This window comes from Trichechus manatus, unplaced genomic scaffold (genome assembly GCF_000243295.1).
Source record: "Trichechus manatus latirostris isolate Lorelei unplaced genomic scaffold, TriManLat1.0 scaffold00255, whole genome shotgun sequence".
NCBI classification, from domain to species: domain Eukaryota; kingdom Metazoa; phylum Chordata; class Mammalia; order Sirenia; family Trichechidae; genus Trichechus; species Trichechus manatus.
Genome location: NW_004444191.1, coordinates 2,074,434 through 2,101,095, shown reverse-complemented (window position 1 = coordinate 2,101,095; position 26,662 = coordinate 2,074,434). Strand labels below are relative to the sequence as shown.

Below are 26,662 nucleotides of genomic sequence, written 5' to 3'. Positions count from 1 at the left end.
GATTATGGAAAACAAGGCATCCGTTCTTGTGATACTGGGCAGGGACCGAATGGGACTGCTTTTACGGCAGTTGGTGTGAGGCTGGACAGGTCTATTAACCAAGCCAGGAGGAGGAGTCCCCAGAAAGCACTGTCGATTCAGTCATGTCGCTCCAGCACCGTCCACATCCACAGTCTTTGCCTTGTTTCTTCTAAGAATGGTGCTCTGGGTAGACACTGAAATTCCTTACGGTATAGTCTCAAATATTAGAATTAGGAATTTGATTATGAATACTTTCTGTGATGGTTAAGATTGTGTGTCAACTTAGCTGGGCCATGATTCTCAGTGTTCACATGTGATCAGCCCCATGATGGGATCTGCTGTGAGTAGCCAATCAGTTGAAAGGGATTTTCCTTTGGGGTGTGGCCTGCATCCGAATATAAGTGGATGTTCTGGCTTTTGCCTGCACTGGATCCTGCAGCTGCCTCCTGTTCGTCTGACCTCCAGTTCTTGGGACTTGAGCTAGCAGCTTACCTGCCGATCTTGGGATTCATCGATCTTCACAGCCTGTGAGCAAGAGCCCTGCTCTCCGACCTGCCGATCTTGGGTTCACCAGCCCCTGCAGCTACACGAATCAGGAGAAGCCTCTATCCTGATCCATGGACTTGGGACATTCCAGCCTCTACAATCGTGTGAGCCGTTTCCTTCATATAAATCTCTCTATATATTCATACACTTTACTGGTTTTGCTTCTCTAGAGAACCCAGCATAAGACACTTTCCTAACAATATTTTAAAGTTTCTTACTGCTCAGCACATCTGGCTTGGTAGTATCATACGGGAGTCCCTAAGTGATGCAAATGGTTAACATGCTCAGCTGCTAACTGAAAGGTTAGAGGTTTGAGTCTACCCAGAGGCACCTCAGAAGAAAGGCCTGGTGATCTACTTCAGAAAAATCAGCCACTGAAAACCCTATGGAGCACAGTTCTAGTCTGACACACATGTTGCCTCCATGAGTCGGAATCAACTCTATGACAACTGGTTTAGCATCACGTAAGCTACACAGCGTAAGTGCTTTTCAATTTAATGATAATTGTCCCAATAATTTATACAACGACTGTTATTGTTGTTACTGTTAGTTGCTGTCGAGTCCTACTCATGGTAACCCCATGTGTGCAGAGTAGAACTGCTCCATAGAGTCTTCAACGCTGTGACCTTTTGGAAACAGATCGCCAGGCTTGTCTTCTGAGGTACCTCAGGATGGGTTAGAATGGCCAACTTTCTGGCTAGTAGTAGAGGGACTCCTATACACTCAGGGACTCCTATACAAAGACTAGAAGACCCTAAACAAGAAAAATACTACATCTTTTTTTATCTTCTAGGTTTTATTTATTTTGTTGTTGTTGAGAATATACACAGCAAAACACATACCAATTCCAACAGTTTCCACATGTACAATTTAGTGACACTGATTACATTCTTCGAGTTGTGCAATCATTCTCGCCCTCCTTTTTTGAGTTTTTCTTCCCTCATTAACATAAACTCACTGCCCCCTGAGGTAACTATCTAATCTTTCAAGTTGCTGTTGTAAATTTGATCCCATATAGATAGTTCTTAAAAGAGCATAATGCTCAAGGCAGACATTATTTACTAGTAAAGCTAAACTACTGTTGGATTTCTAGGATGACTTCAGGGGATATTTTTGGTTTAAAGTTTAAAGATTATCTCAGGGCAATAGTTTCAGGGGTTCATCCAACCTTTATGGCTCCAGAAAGTCTGGAGTCCATGAGAATTTGAAATTCTGTATTGCATTTTCCCCCTTTAGATCAGGATTCTTCTACAGAATCTTTGATCAAAATGTTCAGTAGTGGTAGCCAGGCACCATTCAGTCATTCCGGTCTCATGGCAAAGGAGACAGATGTTCATGGAGGCAATTAGCCACACATTCCATATCCTCCTCCTATTCCTAACTCTGCTTCTTCCTCTGTTGCTCCAGACAAATAGAGATCAATTGTTGTGCCTTAAATGGCTGTTTGCAAGCTTTTAAGATCCCAGGCACTACACAACGAACTAGGAGGTAGAACAGAAGCACTAAGCACATTGTTAGGCCAATTAACTGGGATGTCCCATGAAACCATGACCCTAAACCTCCAAACCAAGGAACTAAATCAGATGAGGCAGCCTCAGTAGCTACTCTTTATTGTTGTTTTTGTAAATATATCTATCACACAACTTTTGCCAATTCAAATTTTTTCAGGAGTACAACTTATTGACAGCAACTATAACAATCAGCTGTGAAACCTTACCCTTAATCTATGTCATTTTTCTATCACTGTTAACTCCCTTTTCCTCCCTCCCTCCCAGCCGATAACCACTAATAAATATTGGTCTCTATACATTTTCCTTTTCTTGTCTTTTTATATAAGTGATGTCATACACTATTTGTCCTTTTGTGATTGGCTTATTTTGCTCAGCATAATGTCTTACAGCTCCATCCATACTGTAGCATGTACCAAGACTTCATTTCTCCTACTGGCTGAGTAGTATTCCATTGTATCTATGTACCACACTTTATTTATCCATTCATCTGTTGATGGGCATTTAGGTTGTTTCTACCTTTTGGCTATTGTGAATAGTGCTGCAATGAACATGGGTGTACAAGTCTCTGAGTCTCTGCTTTCAAGACTTTTGGGTCTATATGTAGGAGTGGAATTGCTGGATCACATGGTAGTTCTATTTTTAGTTTTCTGAAGAACCACCACACTGTTTTTCACAACAGCTGTACCATTTTGCATTCCCACTAGCAATGGGTAAGTGTTCCAATTTCCCCACATCCTTGCCAACATTAGCTTTATTTATTTATTCATTCATTCATTCATTTATATCTTAGCCATCCTCAAGCTCAAGCCCATTGCCGTTGAGTTGATTTTGACTTGTAGTGACCCTATAGGGCAGAGTTGAACTGCTCCATAGTTTCCAAGGAGCGGCTGGTGGATTTGAACTGCTGACTTTTTGGTTCACAGCCAAGCTTTTAACCACCGTGCCACCAGGGCTCCTAGCCATCCTAGTGGGAGTGCAATGGCATCTCATTGTGGTTTTGATTTGCATCTCTCTGATGGCTAATGATGCTGAGCATCTTTTCATGTGTTTGGTGGCCATCTGAATGTCCTCTTTGATGAAATGTCTATTCAAGTCCTTCACTCATTTTATGATTGAGTTATTTGTCTTTTTGTTGTCAAGTTGTCAATGTTTTACACATATTTTGGTTATTAGATTTTTGTTGGATATATGGTTTCCAAAGACATTCTCCCAGTGGGTAACTTACCTTTTCACTTTTTTTGTAAAGTCTTGTGATGAACAAAAGTTTTTAATTTTTATGAGGTCCCATTTATTTATTTTGTCTTTTGCCGTTTGTGCTTTTGTTATTAGATAATCTACTGGTAAAAGCTAAGCCTGAAGACATTGCCCCTGTATTTTCTTCTAAGAAGTTTATGGTTTTAGTTTTCACAGTTACGTGTTTAATCTATTTTGAATTTGTTTTTGAGTATGGTGTGAGGCATGGATCCTGTTTCATTTTTCTGCATGTGGAAATCCAATTTTCCCAACACCATTTATTGATGAGACTCTTTTTTCCTCATCAAATAGACTTAGTACTCTTGTCAAAAATCAGTTGACCGTAGATGTTTGGGTTTATTTCTGGGCTCTCAATTCTATTCCATTGGTCTATGTCTATTGTTATGCCAGTACCAGGCTGTTTTGATTACTGTAGCTGTATAATAAGTTTTAAAATCAGGGAGTATGAGTCCTCTTATTTTGTTTTTCTCTTTCAGCATTGTTTAGCTATTTGGGGCCTCTTGCCATTCCATATAAAGTTGAAGATCAGTTTTTCTATTTCTTTAAAGAAAGCTGTCGGAATTTTGATTGGGACTGTGTTGAATCTATAGATCGATTTGGATAGTACTGACATCTTAACAATATTAAGTCTTCCAGTACATGAACATGGAACATGTTTCCATTTATTTAAGTCTTCTTTAATCTCTTTCAACAGTATTTTACAGTTTTCACTGTCTAAGTTCTTCACATCTCTGGTTAGATTTATTCCTAGGTATTTTATTCTCTTAGATGTTGTTGTAAATGGAATTGTTTTCCTTATTTCCCTTTCAGATTTTTCATTTCTGGTGTATGGAAACCAAACTGATTTTTGTTTGTTGACTTTGTATCCTAAAGCTTTGCTAAATTCCTCTATTAGCTCTAGAAGCTTTCTTGTGGACTCTTTGGGATTTTCTGTATATAAGATCATATCATCCATGAATAGAGATAATTTTACTTCACCTTTTCCAATCTAGATAACTTTTACATTTCTTTTTCATGCCTTATTGCTCTGTCTAGGACTTCTAATACAATATTAAATAGAAGTGGTAATAATAGGCACCCTTGTCATGTTCTCAATTTCCCGGAGAAAGCTCTCAGTTTTTCTCCATTAAGTATAATGTTGACTGTTGGCTTTTCATATATGGCCTGAATCATATTGAGGGATTTCACTTCTATTCCAATCTTCTTTAGAGTTTTCATCAAGAAATGGTGTTGGGTTTTATCAAATGATTTTTCTGCATCCATAGAGATGATCATGTGGTTCTTTTCCTTTGTTGAATTGATGTGGTGTATTATGTTGATTAATTTTCTAATGTTGAACCATTCCTGCATTCCTGGAAAAAATCCCACTTGGTCATGGTGTGTAACTCTTGTGATATGCTGTTGGATTCTGTTCACTAGTATTTTGTTCCACTAGCCACACCTTGGAAACCTTATGAGGCAGTTCTACTGTCCTATAGGGTCACTATGAGTCAGAACCGACTTGATGGCACCTAACAACAAGTATTTTGTTGAGGATTTTTTGCATTTATATTCATAAGAGATATTGGCCTGCAGTTTTCATTTCTTGGATATCTTTGTCTGGTTTAGGTATCAGGGTTATGTTTGCTTTGTAGAATAAATCAGGGAATATTCCTTCCTTCTCTATCTTTTGGAAGAATTTAAATAGTATTGGTGTCAATTCTCTAAATGTTTGGTAGAATTTCCCAGGGAAAACATTTGGTCTAGGACTTTTTTTTGTTGGGAGGTTTTTGATCACTGATTCAATCTCTTCACTAGTTATGAGTCTGTTGAGACTTTCTATCTCCTCTTGAGTCAGTTTGGGTAGGTTGTGTGCTTCTAAGAATTTGTCCATTTCGTAAGTTATCCAGTTTGTTGCCATACAGTTGTTCATAATATCTGTCAGTTCTCTTTATTTCTATCAGGTCAGTTATAATGTCCCCTCTTTCATTTTTTATTTTGGTTATTTCCATCTTTTATCTTCTTTGTCAATCTAGCTAAGTGTTTGTCAATTTTATTGATCTTTTCAAAGACCCAACTTCTGGTTTTATTGATTCTATTATTTTTCTGTTTTTGATTTTATTTATTTATGCTCTGATCTCTGTTAATTTCTTTCTTCTGGTAGGTTTAGGCTTAGTTTGCTCTTCTCTTTCTAGTTCCTGGAGTTGTCGAGTTAGGTTGGTAATTTGAGATCTTTCGTTTTGTTTTATGTAGGCATTTAATGCTATACACTTCCCTCTGAGTACTGCCTTCACTATATCCCATAAGTTTTGGTATGTTGTGCTTTCATTTTCATTTGATGCTGGGAAATTTGTGATTTCTCTTTTGATTTCTTCCTTGATCCACTGGTAGTTTAATAGTGTGTTGTTTAATTTCCATGTGTTTGTGTGTGTTCCAGGTTTTGTTTTTTTTCCTTTCTGTTACTGATTTCTAGCTTCACTCCATAGTAGTTAGAGAAAATACTTTGTATGATTTCAATCTTTTTAAATTTATCAAGACTTGCTTGGGACCTAAAGTGTGGTCTATCCTGGAGAATGATCCGTGTGCACTGGAGTAGACTGTATATGGTGCTGTTTTGCGGTGGAGCATTCTATGTATGTCCGTTAAGTCTAGCTGGTTTATAGTGTCATTCAGGTTCTCTGTTCTCCTGTTTATCTTCTTTCTAGATGTTCTGTCCAATATTTAGAATATGGTGTATTGAAGTCTCCAGCTATCATTGTAGTACTATTTCTCCCTTCAATTCTACCAGTGTTTGCTTTATATATTTAGGTGCCCCAATGTTGACTGCATATATATTTATGATTGTTAAACCTTCTTGATTAATTGACACTTTTATCACTGTATAACGTCCATCTTTATCTCTTTTGACAGATTTTGTCTTAAAGTCTACTTTGTTTGATGTTAAGATTGCCATCCCAGCTCTCTTTTGGTTATTATCTGCATGGGGTATTTTTTTCCATCCTTTCACTTTTAACCTATTTGTGTCCTTGGGTTTAAGATGTGCCTCTCGTAAACAGAATATAGTTGGATCAAGTTTTTTTAATTCATTCTGCCACTCTGTGCCTTTTGATTGGAGCATTTAGTCCATTTACCCTCACTGTATTTACTGATAAGAAGTGACTCACTTCTGCCATTTTGTTATTTGTTTTTAGTGTGTCTTAAGCCTCCTTTGTCTTTGTCCTTTAGTACTGCTTGCTTTTATATTTTTTTGGTTTATTGTTGTGAGTCTTTTTTGTTCCCTTCTCCTTTCCTTTTGTGTATGTTTTTCAATATATTTTCTTAGTGGTTAGCATGAATATTACATTTAAGAACTTGTATTTATAACATTCTAGGGTAAGTTGGTACCAACTTAACTTAGGTAACATATAAGAAATTCTATATATACCTATACCATTCCTCTCTCCTCATTTTGTTGTTATCACTAATTACATCTTTATATTTCATGTGCCCTGTAACATAACTTCATCCTTGCCTTTTATATATTTGTTAGTAAAAAAACATGAAGGACAAAACATTTAGAATTATCAAGCATGAATACCTCATTACTAGCCCTTATACTTGTCCATGCATTTCCCTTTATTAAGGATCTTTCTTTTTATGTATAGCTTTGAATTACCTTCTAGTGTCTTTTCCCTTCCATTTACACAACGCCCATTAATATTTTTTGTAGGATTCCGGTGGATATGAAATCTCTCAGCTTCAGGATGTCATTCTTGAAGGATAGTTTCGCTGGCTATCATATTCTCGGTTGATAGTCTTCTCTTCTTTCGGTACTTTAAATAAATCATTCCATTGTCTTCTGGCCTTCAATGTTTCTGAGGAAAAATCGGCACTTAAACTTATTGGGGATCCTTTGTATGTGACTGTTTGCTTCTCTCTCATTGCTTGCAGAATTCTCTCTTAAATTTTTGAGAGCCTAACTACGATGTGTCTCAGTGTAGATCTTTTTGGGTTTATCCTGCTTGGTGTTCGTTGAGCTTCTTGGATTTGTAGATTCATGTCCTTCATTACATTGGGGAAATTTTTTGTCATTTCTTCAAATATTCTTTCTGTCCCTTTCTCTATCTCATTTCCTTCTGGAATTCCCATGATTCGTGTATTAGGTCTCTTGTTGTTGTCTCATAATTCCATTAAACTGTGCTCAGCCTTCTTGAGCCTCTGTTCTTGTTGCTCTTCAGCGTCTGTAATTTTAACTGTTTTATCCTTTAATTTGCTGATTCTTTCCTCTGCCTGATTAAATCTATTGTTTCTCATTTCAGTTATTGTCCCTTTCAGTTGCAGTATCTTTTTTAGATCCTCATTTTGTTCTTGCATTGTTTTCCTTATTTCTTTTAGCTCTTTGTCTATGTTTTCCCTTAGTTCTTTAATTATGTTAATATTGATGTATTATTCTCCTTCTTTTTTTTTTTCTTTTCATTATTTGGTCATCTCTAGATGCACTTTCACTCCTTCTGTCATGTTCATTTGGATGGGCCATTGTTTCTCTGTTCTACGTGTGTCTTGTGATTTTTTGTTGGGGCATTAGAATTTGAGGGTGTTAACTTTCTCGGTTCTCCCCAGTATTTGGTGTTTTTGCCTGCACTACTTTCTGCAAGAAACTCTTAGGTGAGCAGAGCCTCTAGCCTTTACTCACTGTTTCCTCTCCCTCTCTGTGATAGCTCCTTCTCCCTCCCTGGTTTAATTGGGATTTGAAAGCTCCAGATCTCATTTTTCAATTTTCAATCTCTCTCAAACACACCAGAGAACATGCTGTGGTCAGTCTGTCCACAAGTGAGCCCCACCACTCAGGTGCGATATCGTGTACTAATCAATCTGTACACCAGGGGCACAGTCCTCTCTCTTTGGTTATTACTCCCTTCCGTTCCCTGTTTCTGCAATCAGATTTTTAGTCGGAAAACTCACACCTAGTGAGCCGCCTTCAGGGCTGAGTGTTGCCCTTCAGTTTTGCCTGAGGTTTCCTTCTGTGCTCTATGGGGGCTGCTTATATGTGAGTTGGCATTCAGGGGAAGTACAGGCAGACTTTCCTCCATTTCAGGAGGAGGGGCTGGAATTCCCCAGAAGGACTTCTGAGAGATCTGTCTTGTTGGTTTCAGAGCCCCAGTGGCCCTGTTGTGGTTGGAGGAGTAGGGTCCAGTTAGGTGACCCACCTCCTGACTCCACTGTAGGGAACCATCTGTAGGAGTTTGCATCAGTCCAGCAGCTGATAGTTACCAGTTAGGGGAGGAGGAATCACTACAAATGGACCTCCAGGGAGATCTGCCTTGTTGCTATCAGAACCAACCCCGTAGTATGGGCCATGGGTGTATCCTCCACTCAAGATGTCTGCTTTCTAGTGCACAGCAGCCTCAGTCAGAAGTCCTCAGTGCCGACTGTAAGGGGGGGCAGACAGACCCAATATAATCCCCAGGGAGATCTGTCCTGTTGGTTTCAGAGGCCTGAGCTACGGTGTGCACAGGAAGGCAGTAGAGTGCTGATTATGGGACCAGACGCCACTGTGGGGTCCTTCTGTAGCAGTTTGCAACAGCCTGGCAACCAACAATTACCAGGTGGGGGAGGGGGCATCACACTCTGGTCAGATCCCCATGGAGGTCTGCCTTGTTGCTGTCAGATTCCTCCTGGTAGATTGTTGGCTGTAAACCCTAAATGACCCCCAGGGAGGTTTGTCCTGTTGGTTTCAGAGGCCAGAGTTATGGGGTACGCAGGAAGGCAGGTAAAGTGCTGACTATGGGAGCAGACTCCACTGCAGGGCCCTTTTGTAGCAATTCACAACAGGCTTTTAGGTGACAGTGTCTGGGTGGGGGAGCAGCTGTCATGCTCCAAATGGACCTCCAAGGAAGTCCGCCTTGTTTCTATCAGAGCTCTCCCTATAGTGTGTTGGCTGTGGGTGTAGCCCCCACTAAAACTGCCTGCTTCTTAGCACACAGCAGCCTCAGTCAGCTGTCTTCAGCACCAACCAAAAGGGGGAGCAGGCAGACCTGAACTGACTCCCTGGAAGGTCTGCCCTGTTGGTTTTTTAGAGGCCTGAGCTATGGGGTGTGTATGGAGGCCAGTAGAGTATTTATATGGGAGCGGACTCCACTGTGTGGGCCTTCTGTAAAAATTTCCAGTAGGCTTGCAACTGACAATGTCTGGGAGGGGGAGGTGCTGGCACACTCTGAAGGAACCCCCAGCGAGGTCTGCCTCATTGCCAACAGAGACCCCCACCCCCACCCCCGCCGGAGTATGCTGGCTGTGGGCGTAGCCTCTACTAAAGACGCCTGCTTTTTAGCACACGGCAGCCTCAGTCAGCAGTCTTCAGCACTGACTGAAAGGGAGGGCAGACAGACTTGACCCCCCGGGAGGTTTGTCCTGTTGGTTTCAAAGGCCTGAGCTATGGGGTGTGCAAGGAGGCAGGCAGAGTGTTGACTATGAGAGCAGACCACTGCATGGGCCTTCTGCAGCAATCTGCAGCAGGCCTGCAACTGCCTGTGTCCGGGTGGGAGTGCTGCTGGCACACTCCAAATGGACCCTGCAGTAGGGGTCTGCATTGTTGATTTTAGGGCAGAAGCTTGGGGACCTGTCTCTTTGTACAGGCAGGGGCTGTGGTGGTTAGAGAAGCAGGTTCTTTTCCTGGGGCCATTACCCCAGTTCACAGCTGCCAGCAGCCCACTTGGCTGGCGGAGGGGCAGGAATGGGGAGAGAAGCCATTTCCTACATATGCAACTCACTGTTGATTTGTCGCTTCTGGCCTGTGTGTGGTTCCCTGCTGCTGTCCTCTGTTCCCAGATAGAGTCCCTCAAAGCCCAGCATGGGTTTCCTTGTTGCATTTGTTGGGGAGGGTAAGAACAATGGTTTGTTTACACTGCCATCTTCCCAGAACTCAAAAATACTGCATCTTTAACTACTGCTCCTGGTACCCATGTTGATTTTCTCTAGACACTGAACAAAAATGGCCCTACGTAAACCAGCTGCGCAGTTTTCCAAACCACATCTGTACAAAGTCTAAAGCAAAAAAGCAGAGGACTACAATTTTCAAGCTAGGCTTTAAGAAGATCATCATCGGCTTTCCCCATTTTAGGCTTTTCTATCTTGCTTCTTCCAGGAGAGAAAAGTCTAGAATGAAACATTTTGTGAGAAAACTTTTCTAAAAATAAAAACTTCGGTCTTCCAATGAAAGTTCCCTTTGTTGAATATCTCAGGTTGGTACCCACTTCTGCTTAAAAAGGGAAAAGCATTTATGCCTTATTAATATAGACTCCCATGAATCAGGGATAGGAGGATTTTTTTTCCCTGCTAAAATTTATAAATAGACTGAGTCAAGACGGGTAACTAGATCAATATTAGGTCAGCAAAGGGATATTAAATGAAAGAAATTTTAACTGCAAAATATGGGAGAATTTTTCATAAGTAAAAATTCAGGCAGTTATTAAGTGACAGTGATTGTTTTATCTGCCTATCAATTTTCATATACCCGAGCAGGGGCTGAAGTAAAGGACAAGTCTGTTCATGAGCTCGTTACTTCTGCCAGACTTTTCCCATAAAATGCTGCTGCTCCTTCAAATCATCTTTGAGTTCTGAACACATTGGATGAGTCCCTAGTATAAGTACTATATTAGGTTGGCGATTCATACCCACCCAGAGGCATCACAGAAGAAAGGCCTGGCGATCTGCTTCCGTAAAGATTACAGCCAAGAAACCCTATGATGCAGTTCTACTCTGTCACACACGGGATCGCTATGAGACAGAATCAACTTGATGGCAATGGGTCTGGCTTTTGTTGTTCGTTTTGTTTCTTTAGTATAAATGGGGAGTGTGTTTACTTTAACATGCTAAAAATGTGTATTTCTTCTCTTTGAGGAGAGAGGACTTCAAACAATCTTTCTGACGATCAGTTTTAAGTCTCGTCCTGACACTTACTATAAACATTAAGTGTCCATGTAGGAAGGGTGAGATTGTATTTCGTCTACAAGATCCTTTAAGACTGTGAGCTATTACAAAATTTCACAAGCCATGATGGTTAGGTTTGTCTAGTTATAAAGCACAGTTCACCCTACAGAAGGGGAAGAGCAGAGGGTTCTGCATCCGGCGATGCTGTGTTTGATTCAGAGACATTGGACAGAAACTGGAATGCAGCTTCTTGTTATTTACAGAAGCTGTCAGAATACATTTTACAAGATCTTAAGCCACCAAAATTGTTTATAGGTAGTTGGCAAGTGTCCACATGGAACTTTATCTCAGTAAGGGAATTTCACAACCACTGAATCCAGCCAACGACAATTTAACTGATGACTGTATACAAGTCCACTATGTGCCCTTGGGGAAAAATGTACCGAGGCGCTATCTAGTCTCAGAAGCAACCCCTAAATGAGAAAGAAAATTCAGTGGTGTTAAACACAAATCCTACAACATTTGGCAATTCTGTCCAAATCAATTCCTTCTGAATATACTTTCTGTGTTCACCTATCACCTTTGTCCTTCTCCATAAAGTAGTGTTTCTTTTTTAGCTCTACTCTGACTTATAAAAGTCTAAGTGCCATGGGAACCTTCATCCCTTGCTGGTAGGAACATAAAGTGGTGCAGCTGCTTTGGAAAACAGTCTGGCAGCCCCTCAACAGCTAACCCTACAGTTATCATATGGTCGTTGTTGGGTGCCATCGAGTCGATTCCAACCCATCGCTATGTGACAGAGTAGAACTGCCCCATAGGGGTTTCTAGGCTGTAATCTTTACAAGAACAGATTGCCAGGGCTTTTCTCCTGCAGAGACACTGGGTGGGTCCGAACTGCCAGCCTTCTGGTTAGGAGCTGAGCGCTTAACCATTGTGTCACCAGGTTATCATATGACCCAGCAATTCAGTTATCATATGACCCAGCAATTCCACTCCTAGGCAAGAGAAACGAAAACATACATGAATGTTCTCTGCAGTATTATTCATAATAGCCAAGAAAGTAAAAACAACTTAAATACCTACCAGCTGATGAATGGAAAAACAAAATGTGGTATATCCAAAACAATGGGCTATTACTCAGCCATAAAGAAGAACGAAGGACTGATACATGCCACAATATTATGATAAATGAATGAAGCCAGTCACAAAAGACCACATGTCGTATGATTCCATTCATCTGAAAGGTCAGAACAGGCACATTTTAGAGACAAAAAGTAGACTGGCAGTTGCTTAAGGCTTTGGGGTGTGAGGGGGTAAGGGGATGATAGCTAAAGGGTAGGTGGGTTTCTTTTCGAGGTGATGAAAATGTTCTAAAATTGATTGTGGTGATGGGTGTACACCTATGTGAATGTATTAAAAGCTATTTAATTGTACATTTTAAACTGGTGAATTTTATGATATGTGAATCATATCTCAATAAAGCTTTTTTTTTTTTTTTTTAAGTGTAAGGGTCAAGAGAAGGAAGAAGCTCTTATCTCTAAACCCACAGCCAGGCCCTCACCTCAAGCCCTGTCTCTGCCTGTCTGTGAAATTGTCATTGGGGCCACTCTCCCCAGCTTGTACACAGCCCTGACAGCTACTTTGGGGGCTTTACACAGCCCCCTTGGCCGGGTGTTGGAAGCCCCCTCAGCTTGGCTGGCGAGCACTCTCCTCCTAAGCCTCCTGCAGCAATTTCTCCATATGTTGTCTACCTCTGTTAATGTGTGCGCCGAACTGGCTGGATCTTATTTGCAGATTCTTTAGGTAAAAATCTCTCTAATATAATAATAGTAATTGCTAATACAAAGAACTAACTATATGCTAGACACTGTTCTAACTACTATTAAGTATTGAAAACTTTAACTATTATTATGAACTATCAATAAGTTCTATTGTAACTCCGAATAATTCTATGAGGTAGGTGCTGTTATTAGCTGCATTGTGCACATGGGGATATTGAGAGGCACAAAGAGGTTGTCATTTCCAACATCACACAGCTATTATGAAGCAGAGCCAAGACTGGAATCCAGGCAAAATGGCGCCAGACCCTTAGAGGTCTGTGATGTTAAACAACACTGTATGACCGTACCCTTTCCCAGTTTCTGTTTGGAAAGTCCTCATAGGCTAGGCCCGTAACATAAATAAGTGGAGAGGGCTGAGTGTGGAGTGACAGGGAATGGTGGGGACTATGGTGAGCTGGAAAGGGCACTTCCCTCTGAAGGGGGCAGCTTGAACTCAGACCCAGCTGAGCTGATTGTGGCCATGCAGGAATGTTGGCCCAGTATTGCTGGATGATCTTCCCATCCCATTTTTAGAAGAATTGGAAATCCAAATTTTTATGTAAAATCTCTTGATTTCTAAATGTTGGAAACTAATTTAAATGTTTAGAAGAAAGAAACTATTACCATCTGGGCCAAACCAAGCAGGTGGGGGAGCTTAATTAAATCAGAGGTCACAAACTGGGGGCCAGCAGGCCAAATTCAGAATGGATGGATGCATGAGTGAATGAATGAGTGACAAACCCATGACAAGTTGAGAATTTTACAAAAGTCTTCTAGATGGGACTTCAGGATTGATGGGCCACTGCTTCACTCCCTTCCAGCAATCTAAAAACCCCTTAGAAAACCATCCTGGGCTTTAGACTTTCCATAAGGAGGTAGAAATGGAAAGACTGATGTTGAAGAACTAATGATGAGCAGAATGAGCCACTGGGACATTGCAAACAGAGTCAAGTGCCCCATCTCCTAAAGACAAAGGGACACGTGGATTCCAGTAGAGCTGAAGGAGATGCTAACCGGGGAGCTCCCTTCTGGGTGGGGGAAAAAAAAAACCTCATTGCCGTCAAGTCAATTCCAACTCATAGTGATCCTACAGGACAGAGTAGAACTGCTCCATAGGGTTTCCAAGGAGAGGGTGGTGGATTTGAACTGCTGACCTTTTGGTTAGCAGCCTGAGCTCTTAACCACTGCGCCACCAGGGCTCCTGGGTGGGGCAAGGTGGGTAGGAAAGACTAGTGAAACTGGGCACCGAAACTGCCAAACAGCTGGGACAAGTGCAGAGAGGCAAGCGTTCACGTTGTTGTGAGTTGTTTTCAAGTCAGCTCTGACACCTGGCAACCCCACATACAACAGAACAAAACGTTGCTGGGTCCTGTGCTACCTTCATGATCGTTGGTCTGCTCGGTCCATTACTGTGGCCATTGTGTCAATCCGTCTCATTGAGTATTTCCCTTGTTTTCATTGGCCCTCTACTTTACCCACTTCACAGTCCACCCGTTTCTGGTCTCATAGCCTGCTCTGACAAGCAGCCCCTGAGGAAGATCACCCCACGGGCCCCACAGGTAAGGAAATACCGTGATGTGAACAAAAATGAGAGTGGAAAGCTTGGAGACCACAGACAAGACTGTGGTTTAAGGTGATCCCTTCTTCTCATGCATCAGAGACATAGGATGGGGGCAGTCTGCCCTTGCAGGGAGCAGTATTTTATCACTGATAATATTTAGAATTGTTGGTACATGGTGATATTAAAAAGCAGACCATTTTTTAGTAGGTTTTACTGTTGTTTTTAAATTTTCTAGAGGATGAGCCCCCCATTATTGCCTGCATGTGGAGCAGACCACTCCCACCACCCGCCTCCTAGGAGGCTACTGATAAGGGGTCCCGGGAGGCTGCCTGTGCATCCTTCCTAGACCCAGTCAGTCCTGGGAAGGAAGAGAGCACAGAGATGGTTCCCCAGTGTCCATCAGCCCTGTGCTACCCAATAATAACATAGTCCACCAGGAGATCATCACCTGTGCCAGGTTACAGCTCACGTCAGCTCAGCTGCTCATGGAATTCACACCATCACGCCAGAGAAGGATCATTCCAGAGGCAGAAGACGCCAGAGGGGGTGACCAGTTGAACATGTCAATCAAGGGCCAGTCTGCTTGCTATAGATTTCTTTTTTTTTTTAATTGTGATAAAAATACATATAACAAAACATTTGTCACTTAAACAATTTTTACATGTACATTCATGAGCCACATAACGCCCGTTCGGGCAACATCAGACCGCATATACATCCGTGGTCCCATTTCAGAAATCCCAACTGGAGAACGGGGTGTAGCAAATGCAACAGCTTCCCACACACAACATGTGTATCTCACGTCTGTTGTATACAAAGCGACTGTGCCAGGCATATAACGGTACAGAACATACATAACCTATAATATATAGGTCTTATAGTCATAATAAACACCTATGTTACTAGCTTATGTATACGTATGTATTGTACCGTACTTTCTATTATTTCTTTTTATTGTGATTTCAGTAAAAATTTACAAAGCAAATTAGTTTCCCATTCAATCATTTATATACGAAGTGTTTCGTGACATTGGTTGCAATCCCTGCAATATGTCAGCACTCTCCCCATTTCCACCCTGAGTTCCTCATTTCCATCTACCTGGTCTTCCCACCCCTTCCTGCCTTCTCATCTTTGCTTTTGGTCAAATGTTGTCCTTTTGTTCTCACATAGTTGATTATTCTAAGGAGCACTTTCCTCACAGGTGTTATTGTTTATTTTATAGGCCTGTCTATTATTTGGCTGAAAGGTGATCTCTGGGAGTGGCTTCAGATACAAGTTAGAAGGGTCACTAAGTGCCACAGTCTTGAGGGTTCCTTCAGTCTCTATCAGACTAGTAAGTCTGATCTTTAGTATGAATTTGGGTTTTGTTCTACATTTTCTTTCACTGTGTCCAGGATCCTCTATTGTGATTCTGGTCAGAGCGGTCAGTAGTGGTAGCCGGGCACCATCTAGTTCTTCTGGTATCAGGCTAGTGGAGGCTGTGGTTCATGTGGGCCATTAGTCTTTTGGATTAATTGCTTCCTGGAGTCTGGTTTTCTTCACTCTCCTTTGCTCTGAACGGGAAGAGACCAACAGTTGTATCTTAGATGGCCGAACACAAGCTTTTAAGATCTCAGATGCTGTTCACCAAAGTAGGATGTAGAACGTTGAGTTTATGAGCTGTGTTATGCCAATTGACCTACATGTCCCCTGAGACTATGGACCCCAGCCCTCAAGCCCGCGAAGTGTCTGGTTATGTCTAAGAAGTTTCCGTGACTGTGGTCCCTGTGTGCTCCATTGCATATATGACTATACATGCAGCACATACTAACATGCATGTAGAAATATCCACAACTTAGTCTATATGCGCACATGGGTATACTCCCATACACCCTCCCATACCTATTCAGCATACATATCTGCCTAAGTATCTACTCATAAATTATTGTTTGTTATTACTATTGTTGCAGGATTGTATATGTTATAGTATTCAGCATAGTTGCCTTTTATTCTTGCACACCACTCAGTATCTTTCTTCACCATGGTCCTGTTGTGCTGACTCCTTCATACTGTGTATTGCCTTTCCCTTCACCAGAGTTAACATGTGTCTACCATCTAGTTGGTGGCTCTCCCTCCCTCCCCCTCCCATCCTTGACAACCATCAAAGAATGTTACCTTCTATGTGTAAACATTTTTTTTTAACTTTTCATAATAGTGGTCTCATACAATATTTGTCCTTTTGTGACTGACTTATTTCACTCAGCATAATGTTCTCCAGATTCATCCATGTTGTGAGATGTTTTGCAAATTCATCATTGTTCTTTATCATTGCATGGTATTCCATTGTATGTACCAGTTTTTTTTTTTAATCTATCCATCCATTGATGGTCATTTAGGTTGTTTCCATCTTTTTGCCACTGTGAACAATGCTGCAATGAACATGAGTGTGCATATGTCTACTCGTATTATGGCTCTTATTTCTTTAGGATATATACCTAGGAGTGTGATTGCTAGATTATATGGTATTTCTATTTCTCGCTTTTTAAGGAAGCACCATACCATTTTCCATAGTGATTGTACCATTTTACATTCCTACCAGCAGCGTATAAGAGTTCCAATCTCTCCCGCAACCTTGCCAGCATTTGTTGTTTTCTGATTTTTGGATCACTGCCATTCTTGCTGGGGTGACATGGTATCTCATTGTAGTTTTGATTTGCATCTCTCTAATGGCTAATGATCATGTGTTTGTTAGCCGCCTGAATTTCTTCTTCGGTGAACTGTCTGTTCATATCCTTTACCCAGTTTTTAAATGGATTGTTTGTCTTTTTGTTGTTGAGGTGTTGAAGTTTTCCGTAAATTTTAGAGATTAGACCCTTTTCAGAAATGTCATAGCCAAATTTTTTTTTCCAGTCTGTAGGTTATCTTTCGACTCTTTTGGAAAAGTCTTTTGACGAGCGTAAGTGTTTAATTTTTAGGAGGTCCCAGTTATCTAGTTTATCTTCTACTATTTGTGTGCTTTTAGTTATGTTTGGTATTCTATTTATGCCATATATTAGGGTCCCTAGCTTTGTCCCCATTTTTTTTCCATGATCTTTATAGTTTTAGGTCTTACATTTAGGTCTTTGATCCATTTTGAGCAAGTGTTTGTGTACGGCATGAGGTATGGATCCTGTTTCATTTTTCTGCAGATGGATTTCCAGTTTTGCCAGCACCATTTGTTAAAGAGACTGTTTCTTCCTCTATTGAATGGACTTCAACTCTTTGTCGAAGATCAGCTGTCGATAGGTGGATGGATTTACTTCTGGGTTCTCGATTCTGCTCCATTGGTCTATGTGTCTGTCGTTATACCAGTACCAGGCTGTTTTGACTATTGTGGCTGTATAGTAGGTTCTGAGATCAGAGAGCGTGAGGCCTCTGTCTTAGGCTGGGTTCTCCAGAGAAGCAAAACCAGTGAAGCATCTATCTATAAATATATACATATACACAGAAAGGGAGGGAGGAAGGGAGATTTAGGTCAAGGAAATGGCTCACATGGTTGTAGAGGCTGGAAAGTCCCAAATCTGTGGGTCAGGCTGGAGGCTTCTCCTGACTCACAAAGCTACAGGCAGGGGCTGGTGAACCCTGATCAGCAAGTCCGACAACAGGCCTCTGGCTCACAGGCTGCAGAAGCTGACCAATCCCAAGACTGACAGGTAAGCTGGAAGGTCGCTGGCTCATAGATTGTGGAGGCTGACCAATCCCAAGATCAGCAGGTAAGCTGCTAGCTCAAGTCCCAAGAACCAGTGGTCAGATGAACAGGAGCCAGCTGCAGGATCTAGAGCAAGCAAAAGCCCACAAGCCTTGCCAAAAAGTCCACCTATATTGGATGCAGGCCACATCCCCAAGGAAACTCCCTTCAACTGACTGGCTACTCACAGCAGATCCCATCACGGAGGTGATCACATTATATCAGATCTTATCATGGAGGTGATTACATCATTATACAACTGCCAAACTACATCATAACTCCCAAACCATTGAGAATCATGGCCCAGCCAAGCTGACACACAAGCTTAATGATCACAGCCTCCTCCTTTGTTCTTCTTCTTCAATAATCCTTTACTTATCCGAGGCCTCTTTCCTTTCCATATAAAGTTGGTGATTAGTTTTTCCATCTCGTTAAAGAATGTGATTGGAATTTGCACTGGGATTGCATTATATTTGTACATCACTTTGAGTAGAACAGTCGTCCCTCGGTATCCATGGTGGACTGGTTCCAGGACCCCCTACAGATACCAAAATCTGTCGATGTTCAAGTCCCTCATATAAAATGACGTAGTATTTGCATATAACGTACGCACATCCTCCTGTATACTTTAACTCATCTCTAGATTATTTATAATACCTAATACACTGTAAATGCTACTTAAATAGTTGTTAATGCTTACACTTAACAATGCTTTCTCAGTCTTTGCAAGCTCAAACGAGTGCTAGAGAGAGACTGACGATCTTTGAAATGGCAGGAGGCTACAGCAGGGTATGCCTACACATCATTTCATTTATGTGGATTCAGCGTAGTACTTGGTACATGGCAAATTCAAGTTTTGCTTTTTGGAAATTTTTTTTTCCAAATATTTTTGATCTGTGATTGGTTGAATCTGCAGATGCGGAACCCAAGGATACAGAAGGCCAACTGTATTAACATTTTCACAATATTAAGTCTTCTTATCCATGAGCATGGTATGTTTTCCCATTTATATCTGTTTCTTATGGTTTCTTGCAGTAGTGTTTTATAGTTTCCTTTGTATAAGTCTTTTACATTCCTAGTTAGATTTATTCCTAAGTATTTTATCTTTTGGGGGACTATTGAAAATGGTACTGTTTTCCTGATTTCCTTCTCAGAGTTCTCTGTTAGTGTAGAGGAATCCACCTGAATTTTGTATGATGCTCTTGTACCCTGTCACTTTGCTGAATCCTTCTATTAGTCCCTGTAGCTTTCTTGTGGTATCTCTGGGATTTTCTATGTATAGGATCATAACATCTGTGAATAGGGATAGTTTTACTTCTTCCTTACCAATTTGGATGCCCTTAATTTCCCTTTCTTGCCTTATTGCTCTAGCTACAACTTCCAGTACAATATTTGCAGATTTCTATCAGCTGCTGCTGTACTCTCCTTTACCAGCTGGTACACCCAAGCCCCAGATGCTGTGGGTGGCTGACAATTCTCACCTTGACCTTGGCTGGGAGATTAGAACCTCCTACCCATCTCTAAGGGGCCAATGACTGTCTGATTGAGGATATACAAACCTGGCCCCCTTGCTTCATAGCAGGTCAACTCTCGAGCTACCAGAGCTTTTTTTTTTTTTTTTTTTTTTTTTGTGGGGGGGATGGATCTCAGTCCCCTCCCCCTTCCTGATTCAGCTTCCCTTGCTCCTTTATGGATTTTTCCTTAATAAGTAACGTGCACCTGAATCCTTGATCTGCTTCCAGGAACCTGACCTAAGACTGTGCTGCTATATTTGGGTATTTGCAATCATTGCCTACTTTTTAAGTGTCCCAGGCCTTCTTGTGTCTCATGCCTGGCTCGCCACAGCAGCCCCAGCCATGCCCACTCCAATTGCCCGCATACTGCTGCCAGATAAGGGTTCTGAAACAGACGTGACTGTGCCATTTTTCTCTGACTGTACCAGACATGTCTGGTCTCGCAGTAAAATCTACATTTCCCAGGAAAGCCGAGAAGGCCCTTCCTGCTCAGATCTCTCCCTACCTCCCCTGCCACTGCTCTTGCAACCCATATCCAGTCACCCAAATTATAGACAGTCTTACATGTGCAGTGCCATTCCACATGTCTGACATGCACGTGCTACTCCTCGGCTTGGAACATTCCCCTCTTCTCTCCTACTCCTCCCTTCTGCTGGCCAATTTCTAGTGATCTTTCAAAACTCAGTTCAGATATGTTCTCCTCTAGGAAGTCTTTTCTGAGCTCCCTCATTCCACCTGCCCCATTCTTGCATAACACAGAGCTGGGATAGGTGTCCTTCCTTAGTAGACCCTGAATTAGAAATTAGAATGGTCTGTTGTATCTTGGAGCCCTGGTGGCACAGTGGTCAAGTGCTCAGATGCTAACCAAAAGGTCAGTATTTCGAATCCACCAGCTGCTCCTTGGAAACCCTATGGGGCAGTTCTATTCTGTCCTATAGGGTCGTTATGAGTTGCAATCAACTCGATGGCCATGGGTTTGGTTTTGGTTTGGTATCACGGTAAAAAAAAAACCAAACCTATTGCTGTTGAGTCCATTCCAACTCATAATGACTCCATGTGTTACACAGTAGAACTGCTCCATAGGGTTTTCTTAGCTGTAATCTTTATGGAAAAAGATCACAAGGCCTTTCTTCCACAGTGCTGTTGGGTGGGTTCGAACCACCAACCCTCAGGTTAGTAGTCAAGTGCAAACCGTTTGTGCCACCCAAGGACGTTCCATCATGGTACCATGTCTTAATCATAGCTGCATCCTCAGGATCTAACACCGTGCCTGGCACATGGGCATTCAAGAAAGGTTTGCGGAATGAACGAATACTGAATAAATAACCCACCCAATGATAATCCCCACCAAGGTAGCCTAGGATTTCTGGTGAAAGCTCTTCCAAATACTCACCCTGTGACCTGCTACCAGACATTTTGTATTGAATGCAGTGTAGGATGGTTTGGGTAGTTAAAAGACGGTAAAAAGCCGTCTTTCAGGACGTAGATTCTTGAGAAGGCACAGCTTGCAGCCAGAATGTTAGGAGGAAATATAGCATGCTCATCTTTTGAAAGATTTTTAAAATATCTCACCATTATACACAATAACTCATTTTAAGAAACTGTTTAACTAAAGTTTTCATTCTGATTACAAGTGAAGAGCATTTTGTACAAAAAGCTCAGGAAAAAGCCTCTAGGGAGGTTAAGCAGATTTTGTTTTAAGAACCAAAGACTGATGTCTGCATTGTAAGCCATGTTATTTTCACCAACTTGAGAAACTTTTAACTCATAAGACTGGCTTATCATCCAAACAAAAAGGAATTTTTGGTGGGAGGAGTGGGGGAAGAATTTTTGAACTAGGCAGTTAGTTCGAGTTGGTAAAAATTGCTGTATTTGCTCATTTAAAGGAGATAGCTACGTTTGGCCTCAAAATGCACAGAATGAGTGGGCCTGCCAGGCGGGCTTCTCCTTTGTTGGGCTCTCGGGGCCGCTGTACATGCCCACCTAATACTGAGAGTAGAAGAAGACAGGAGGGGTCGGGGAGGGGCAGGGGTGGTTTATTGATGGAGGAAGCCGTGGGCTAGTGTCCTGGCAGAATGTTTGGGGTAAAGTAGAGAATGGAATAGCAAGGAGCCAAGAATATACAAGTCATTAAAACAGTAAAACTCTGCCAATAACCAGTGCTGGCGACAATGTAGGAGAAACGGGTTCTCATGCACTGCAGCCGAGTGTGTAAATAGGTGCAACCATCTCAGAAAACAGTCTGGCATCACATTGTAACCTGTGCTATGATTGCAATTCCACCCCCAGGTATACGCTCTGGGGAAACTGGAACATGTGCCCAGGAGACATGTACAAAGATGTACACAGCAGTACTTGTCATAACGAAAGACAAAAAAAGTAGAAACAACTCATAGGTCCATAAACAGATGGACAGAAAAATTGTCATAAATTCATAAAGGACACTGGAGCAGTGAACTGGTGCATTCACATGGCCAAGCCACAAAAACAGGATGTTGGATAAAAGAAAGCAAGTTACGAATTACCTACAGGATGATTCCCTTTACAGAAAGATCAAAGACTGGCAAAGCTGAACAATGTTCTATTTTGGGGTGCATACATATGTGTTAAAACTATTAGAGTAAATCAAGGAAATGATTATCACAAAATTCAGAATAGTGGCTTCAAAATTATTCGTAATGTTTTATGTCTTAAGATAAGTATTCATTGTATTATTATTATTATTCTTTAAATGGTATATATTATTATCATATAGTCTTTTGTGTGTATTATTTATTGTACAATTTTTACAGAGCCGTTTGAAGAGAAGTCAACAGAGCTGACGAGTCCAGAGCTCACGGGGGAGGTGTGGTAAGGAGGAGGATTACACATCAGCTGAGCCAAGGCAATGGTTCCACATCTAAATTTTTTAGTTCCACTCAGGGACAGCCCAAAACCAAAACCAAACCCACTGCCGTCAAGTCGATCCCGACTCATGGGGACCCCATGTGTTACAGAATAGAACTGCTCCATCGGGTTTTCTCAGCTATAATCTTTGTGGAAGCAGATCGCCAGGCCTTTCTTCTGTGGCACTGCTAGGTGGGTTCGAACTACCTACCTTTAGTTTAGTAGTCGAGTGCAAGCCATTTGCGCCACCCAGGGACCTTCTCAAGCACTGCAGGCAGTGTTAGGAAGAAGAAGGACCTAAAGCTCATACACATAAGTCCATGAACCTGCCACCATCAGCAAAAGGATTCACTTGCCCCTCTTTCTATCTACCTGGTCACTAGCGACTTGGACCCTCTGCTCAGTGCTGCCTATGTGCTCACTGGACCTTGTGTTCACCCACATAAGCATGCTGAAGCCCAAGAGGCATCTAGTATATGCCAGCTACTGGATGAATAAAAATCCTTTAGCAGCTCTTCGTCCCCTACAAGGTGTAGTTCATGCTCTCCTGCCACATACTATTCCCCTGCCTGGAATGCCATCTTCACATCAACACCCGATGGTGTCCACTTAGCATAACCCAGATGTCACCTCCTGTGTGACTGAAGACTTTGCCAAACTCTCCAACCAGAGTTAAGCGCTTCCTTGCTCCCTCTTCTGGACTTACACAGGACCCTATGTTTGCCTTTATTATATTACTTCGCAATTAGACTTGGAAACCTTCAGAATCAGAGCCTTTGTCTATTTATCCTTGTACCAGGGGTTGACATTCAAAAGATCCATCAATAGGAACTTCAGAGGCAGCAACTAATTAGAATGGACACAGGGCTAGACCCAGGTCCTACAGGTGTTCCTTCCCTCTCCCCCACTACTGATAATTATTCAGTGTCAACTCCTTAGTCAAGGAATCACTGGGAGGTGGGGGGAAGTAGTGCAGTATTTCAGTGTTAAATTGCCATGGCCATACTTATACGTCGAGGTCTGCCAGCACAATACCCATCTTTTTTATATCCCTGGGAGCACTCTGCCTGGTAGCAGGTATTTAATAAACATCTCATGAAAGAACAACACATAACTGATATTACAACTGGAATCATTAACCATTTTCCCAGCCAGAGGGAGGGGGGAATCTAAGATTTAGACAGTGAATTTCTGTGGCCTTTGCCTTCCCTGCATCCATTTCCCCCTTCATCTAAAAACAGAGGTTGGTCACTGGATAGACATGTGGTCCAAGTTGGTCCAATAAGACTCAATCCTGGGACTTCTGCTTGAACCCCCCCGTCCCCACTGCAGCCCCTCTAGTCCTTCCAATCACTCCCACTGCCAGCTAGTTTCAGGAGCTTCTGGCAGCCATCTTGCCCCCATAAGGACCATCTTGTCCCATCTTGCCTCTTGAGAAGGAAGCCTGCACAGGGCAGCAGAGCCAAGACATGGAGCAAGTCCAGTTCCTGCAATCTGATTTAACCCCTAGATCTAGCTGTACCTGAAGATCTACCCTGCAGCTTTCTGTGAAATGACCCAAAAAATTCCCTTTCTTGTTTATGAGATTTTGTTTTGTTTTTGCCTTTTGCAACTACAAATCCAGTCTAATTCAGCTGGAAGGATAATCTTCCACTAGGAAAAACACACGTCTAAGTTTTTATATACGTGAGTGTCTCTTAGCTTTTCATAGCCTATGATATTTTGGTAGTTCATTTTGGTAACTCACCTTTGCCCCAGGAGAACATCTGATAGACTTATAAATGAGGGAAAATCCAGGGTATTCATAACAGGGTAGGCATGGATGGGAATGAGCAAGGTGTCATCCCCCTAAAATTAACGAGGAAAAAAAAGTCAAGTCAATCATACTGAAGATTAATCGTTTTAAAGATATACTTGTAGATGCTTTACTTCTGTCGTATTTTCTATCATTAAAAAATATTTCCTTAGAGGTGGGGCCAAGATGATGGAGTAGCCAGATGCTTCTGAAAAAACAAGTGAAACGATTATATATGACAGTCTAGGAGCCCTGAACATGAAAGGCAAAGTTGAGGAATCAGACTGAGTGGCAGGGGGGGGGAGAGACAGTTTGGAAGCAGCAAGGAGTTGCCAGACCTGACCCGGGGAGAGCCTAAGCCCTTCAGCCCGGATCAGCTCATGGTGCACAGTGAGGCAGGCAAGCAGCAACCCTCGGGAGGTGTTTTCCACACCAGGAGAGACCCAGCAGCAAGGGTCTACTCAGCCATCCAGAACCAGTGAGAAGCACCGCTCGACTGGCAAAAGGTAAGTATTTGCATCTGGCCTACAGCACGGATCAAAAACACCCCCTTAGGGAAAAGCCTGTCTCCCATTTACCACCCTGCTCCCTGCTCTGCACTGGGTTCAGGATGGGTTCAGTGATTGCCAAGTCCCCTGGGCTGGAGTAGGACTCGTCACGTGCCCTGAGCCATTCTCCCAGCCTTGGAGAGGGAACAAATTAACAAACTGGGGAATAAATAATCTGCCGGCTCCCCTAAGCCAGGAACCCAGGGTAGGCACAGCTCCTTTGCCTAGGCACAGGAATAAGGGGTCCATGGAATCTGAGTGCCTTCACACCTGTACAGACCGGTGTGGGCCCATTTCATCAGCACAGACCCTCATTATCGCTGTACAACAGGGTATATACCTGAGGTCTAACTTCAACTGTTTCAGTTGTGAGCTGGCAGATTCGTGACATTTGACACTGCTCTGCCCACATCAGGGGCCTGAGGACTGGTGGCTCCACCCATGCCACCTAGACATCTGCAATAGGGGCCCAAGAATAAGAGGTGCCCCCTCAGTCCCTACAACCAACAGCACTGGGTGCTCACAGTCCGGCTGCAAAACCCACCCACCTACACACTCTAGGGAACAGGGACACACTTTCCTCTTGGACACTCGGGGGGCAGCCGTCAGCCCCCTGCCTTGCTCAGTGTGTATCCCCCTGCTGCAGCTGGATGCCTGTGACTACACCAATCACCCATGCCTGTCTAGGTGAGAGCCTGCACCACACACTTGGTGGCTGACAACCTGGACACCTGAGCTGAATCCATACAGGGGGCGTGGGCAGACTCCTGGGCTCACATACATAGTGGCAGGTCTGGCCACCTGGTGGCAGGACGTTGCAGCTTCAGAGGCACCAATGACTGGGCTAGCTAAAACAATCCTATTTGGGCACATCAAAACAAAACAAGAAGCTAGGACACAGTAAGCAATCTTAAAATAAATAAATATAATAACTTATTGATGGCTCGGAGATGACAATCAATATTAAATCACATAAACAGGCAGACCATGATGGCTTCAGCAAGCTCCCAAAATAAAGAATCTAAAAATTTTTCAGAGGAGGAAAATTTCTTGGAATTTCTGGAGACAGAATACAAAAGATTAATATATGGAACTCTTCAAGAGATCAGGAAGGAAAATATGCAAAATGTAGAACACAGAATAGAGGAACTTAAAAAGATTAGAGAAGAGCATAATGACAAATTTAACAGGCTGCAAGAATTCATAGAGAGACAGCAATCAGAAATCCAGAAAATTAACAATAAAATTTCAGAATTAGACAACTTAATAGAAAGTCGTAGGAGCAGAACTGAGGCAATGGAAGTCAGAATTAGTGAGACTGAAGATAAACCACTTGACACCAACTTATCTGAGGAAAAATCAGATGAAGAATTTAAAACAATGAAGAAACTCTAAGAAATATGTGGGACTCTATCAAGAGAAATAACCTACGAGTGATTGGAATACCAGAACAGGGGAGGACAACAGAAAATACAGAGACAATTGTTGGCAGAAAACTTCCCTGATATTGTGAAAGACGAGAAGATATCTATTCAAGATGCTCACTGAACCCCACATAAGGTAGATCCCAAAAGAAAGTCACCAAGACATATTATAATCAAACTTGCCAAAACCAA

General features: G+C 42.2%; 1 protein-coding gene across 1 annotated transcript in view; it reads right to left on the bottom strand.

The window, feature by feature from the left end:
* Positions 1–26,662, bottom strand: part of CFAP221 (cilia and flagella associated protein 221) — a 154,211-nt gene that overhangs the window by 98,683 nt on the left and 28,866 nt on the right. The window contains exon 6 of the mRNA XM_004389683.2: positions 24,451–24,551. Within this exon, the coding sequence (XP_004389740.1) occupies positions 24,451–24,551 (101 nt within the window). The remainder of the gene's footprint in view (positions 1–24,450; positions 24,552–26,662) is intronic.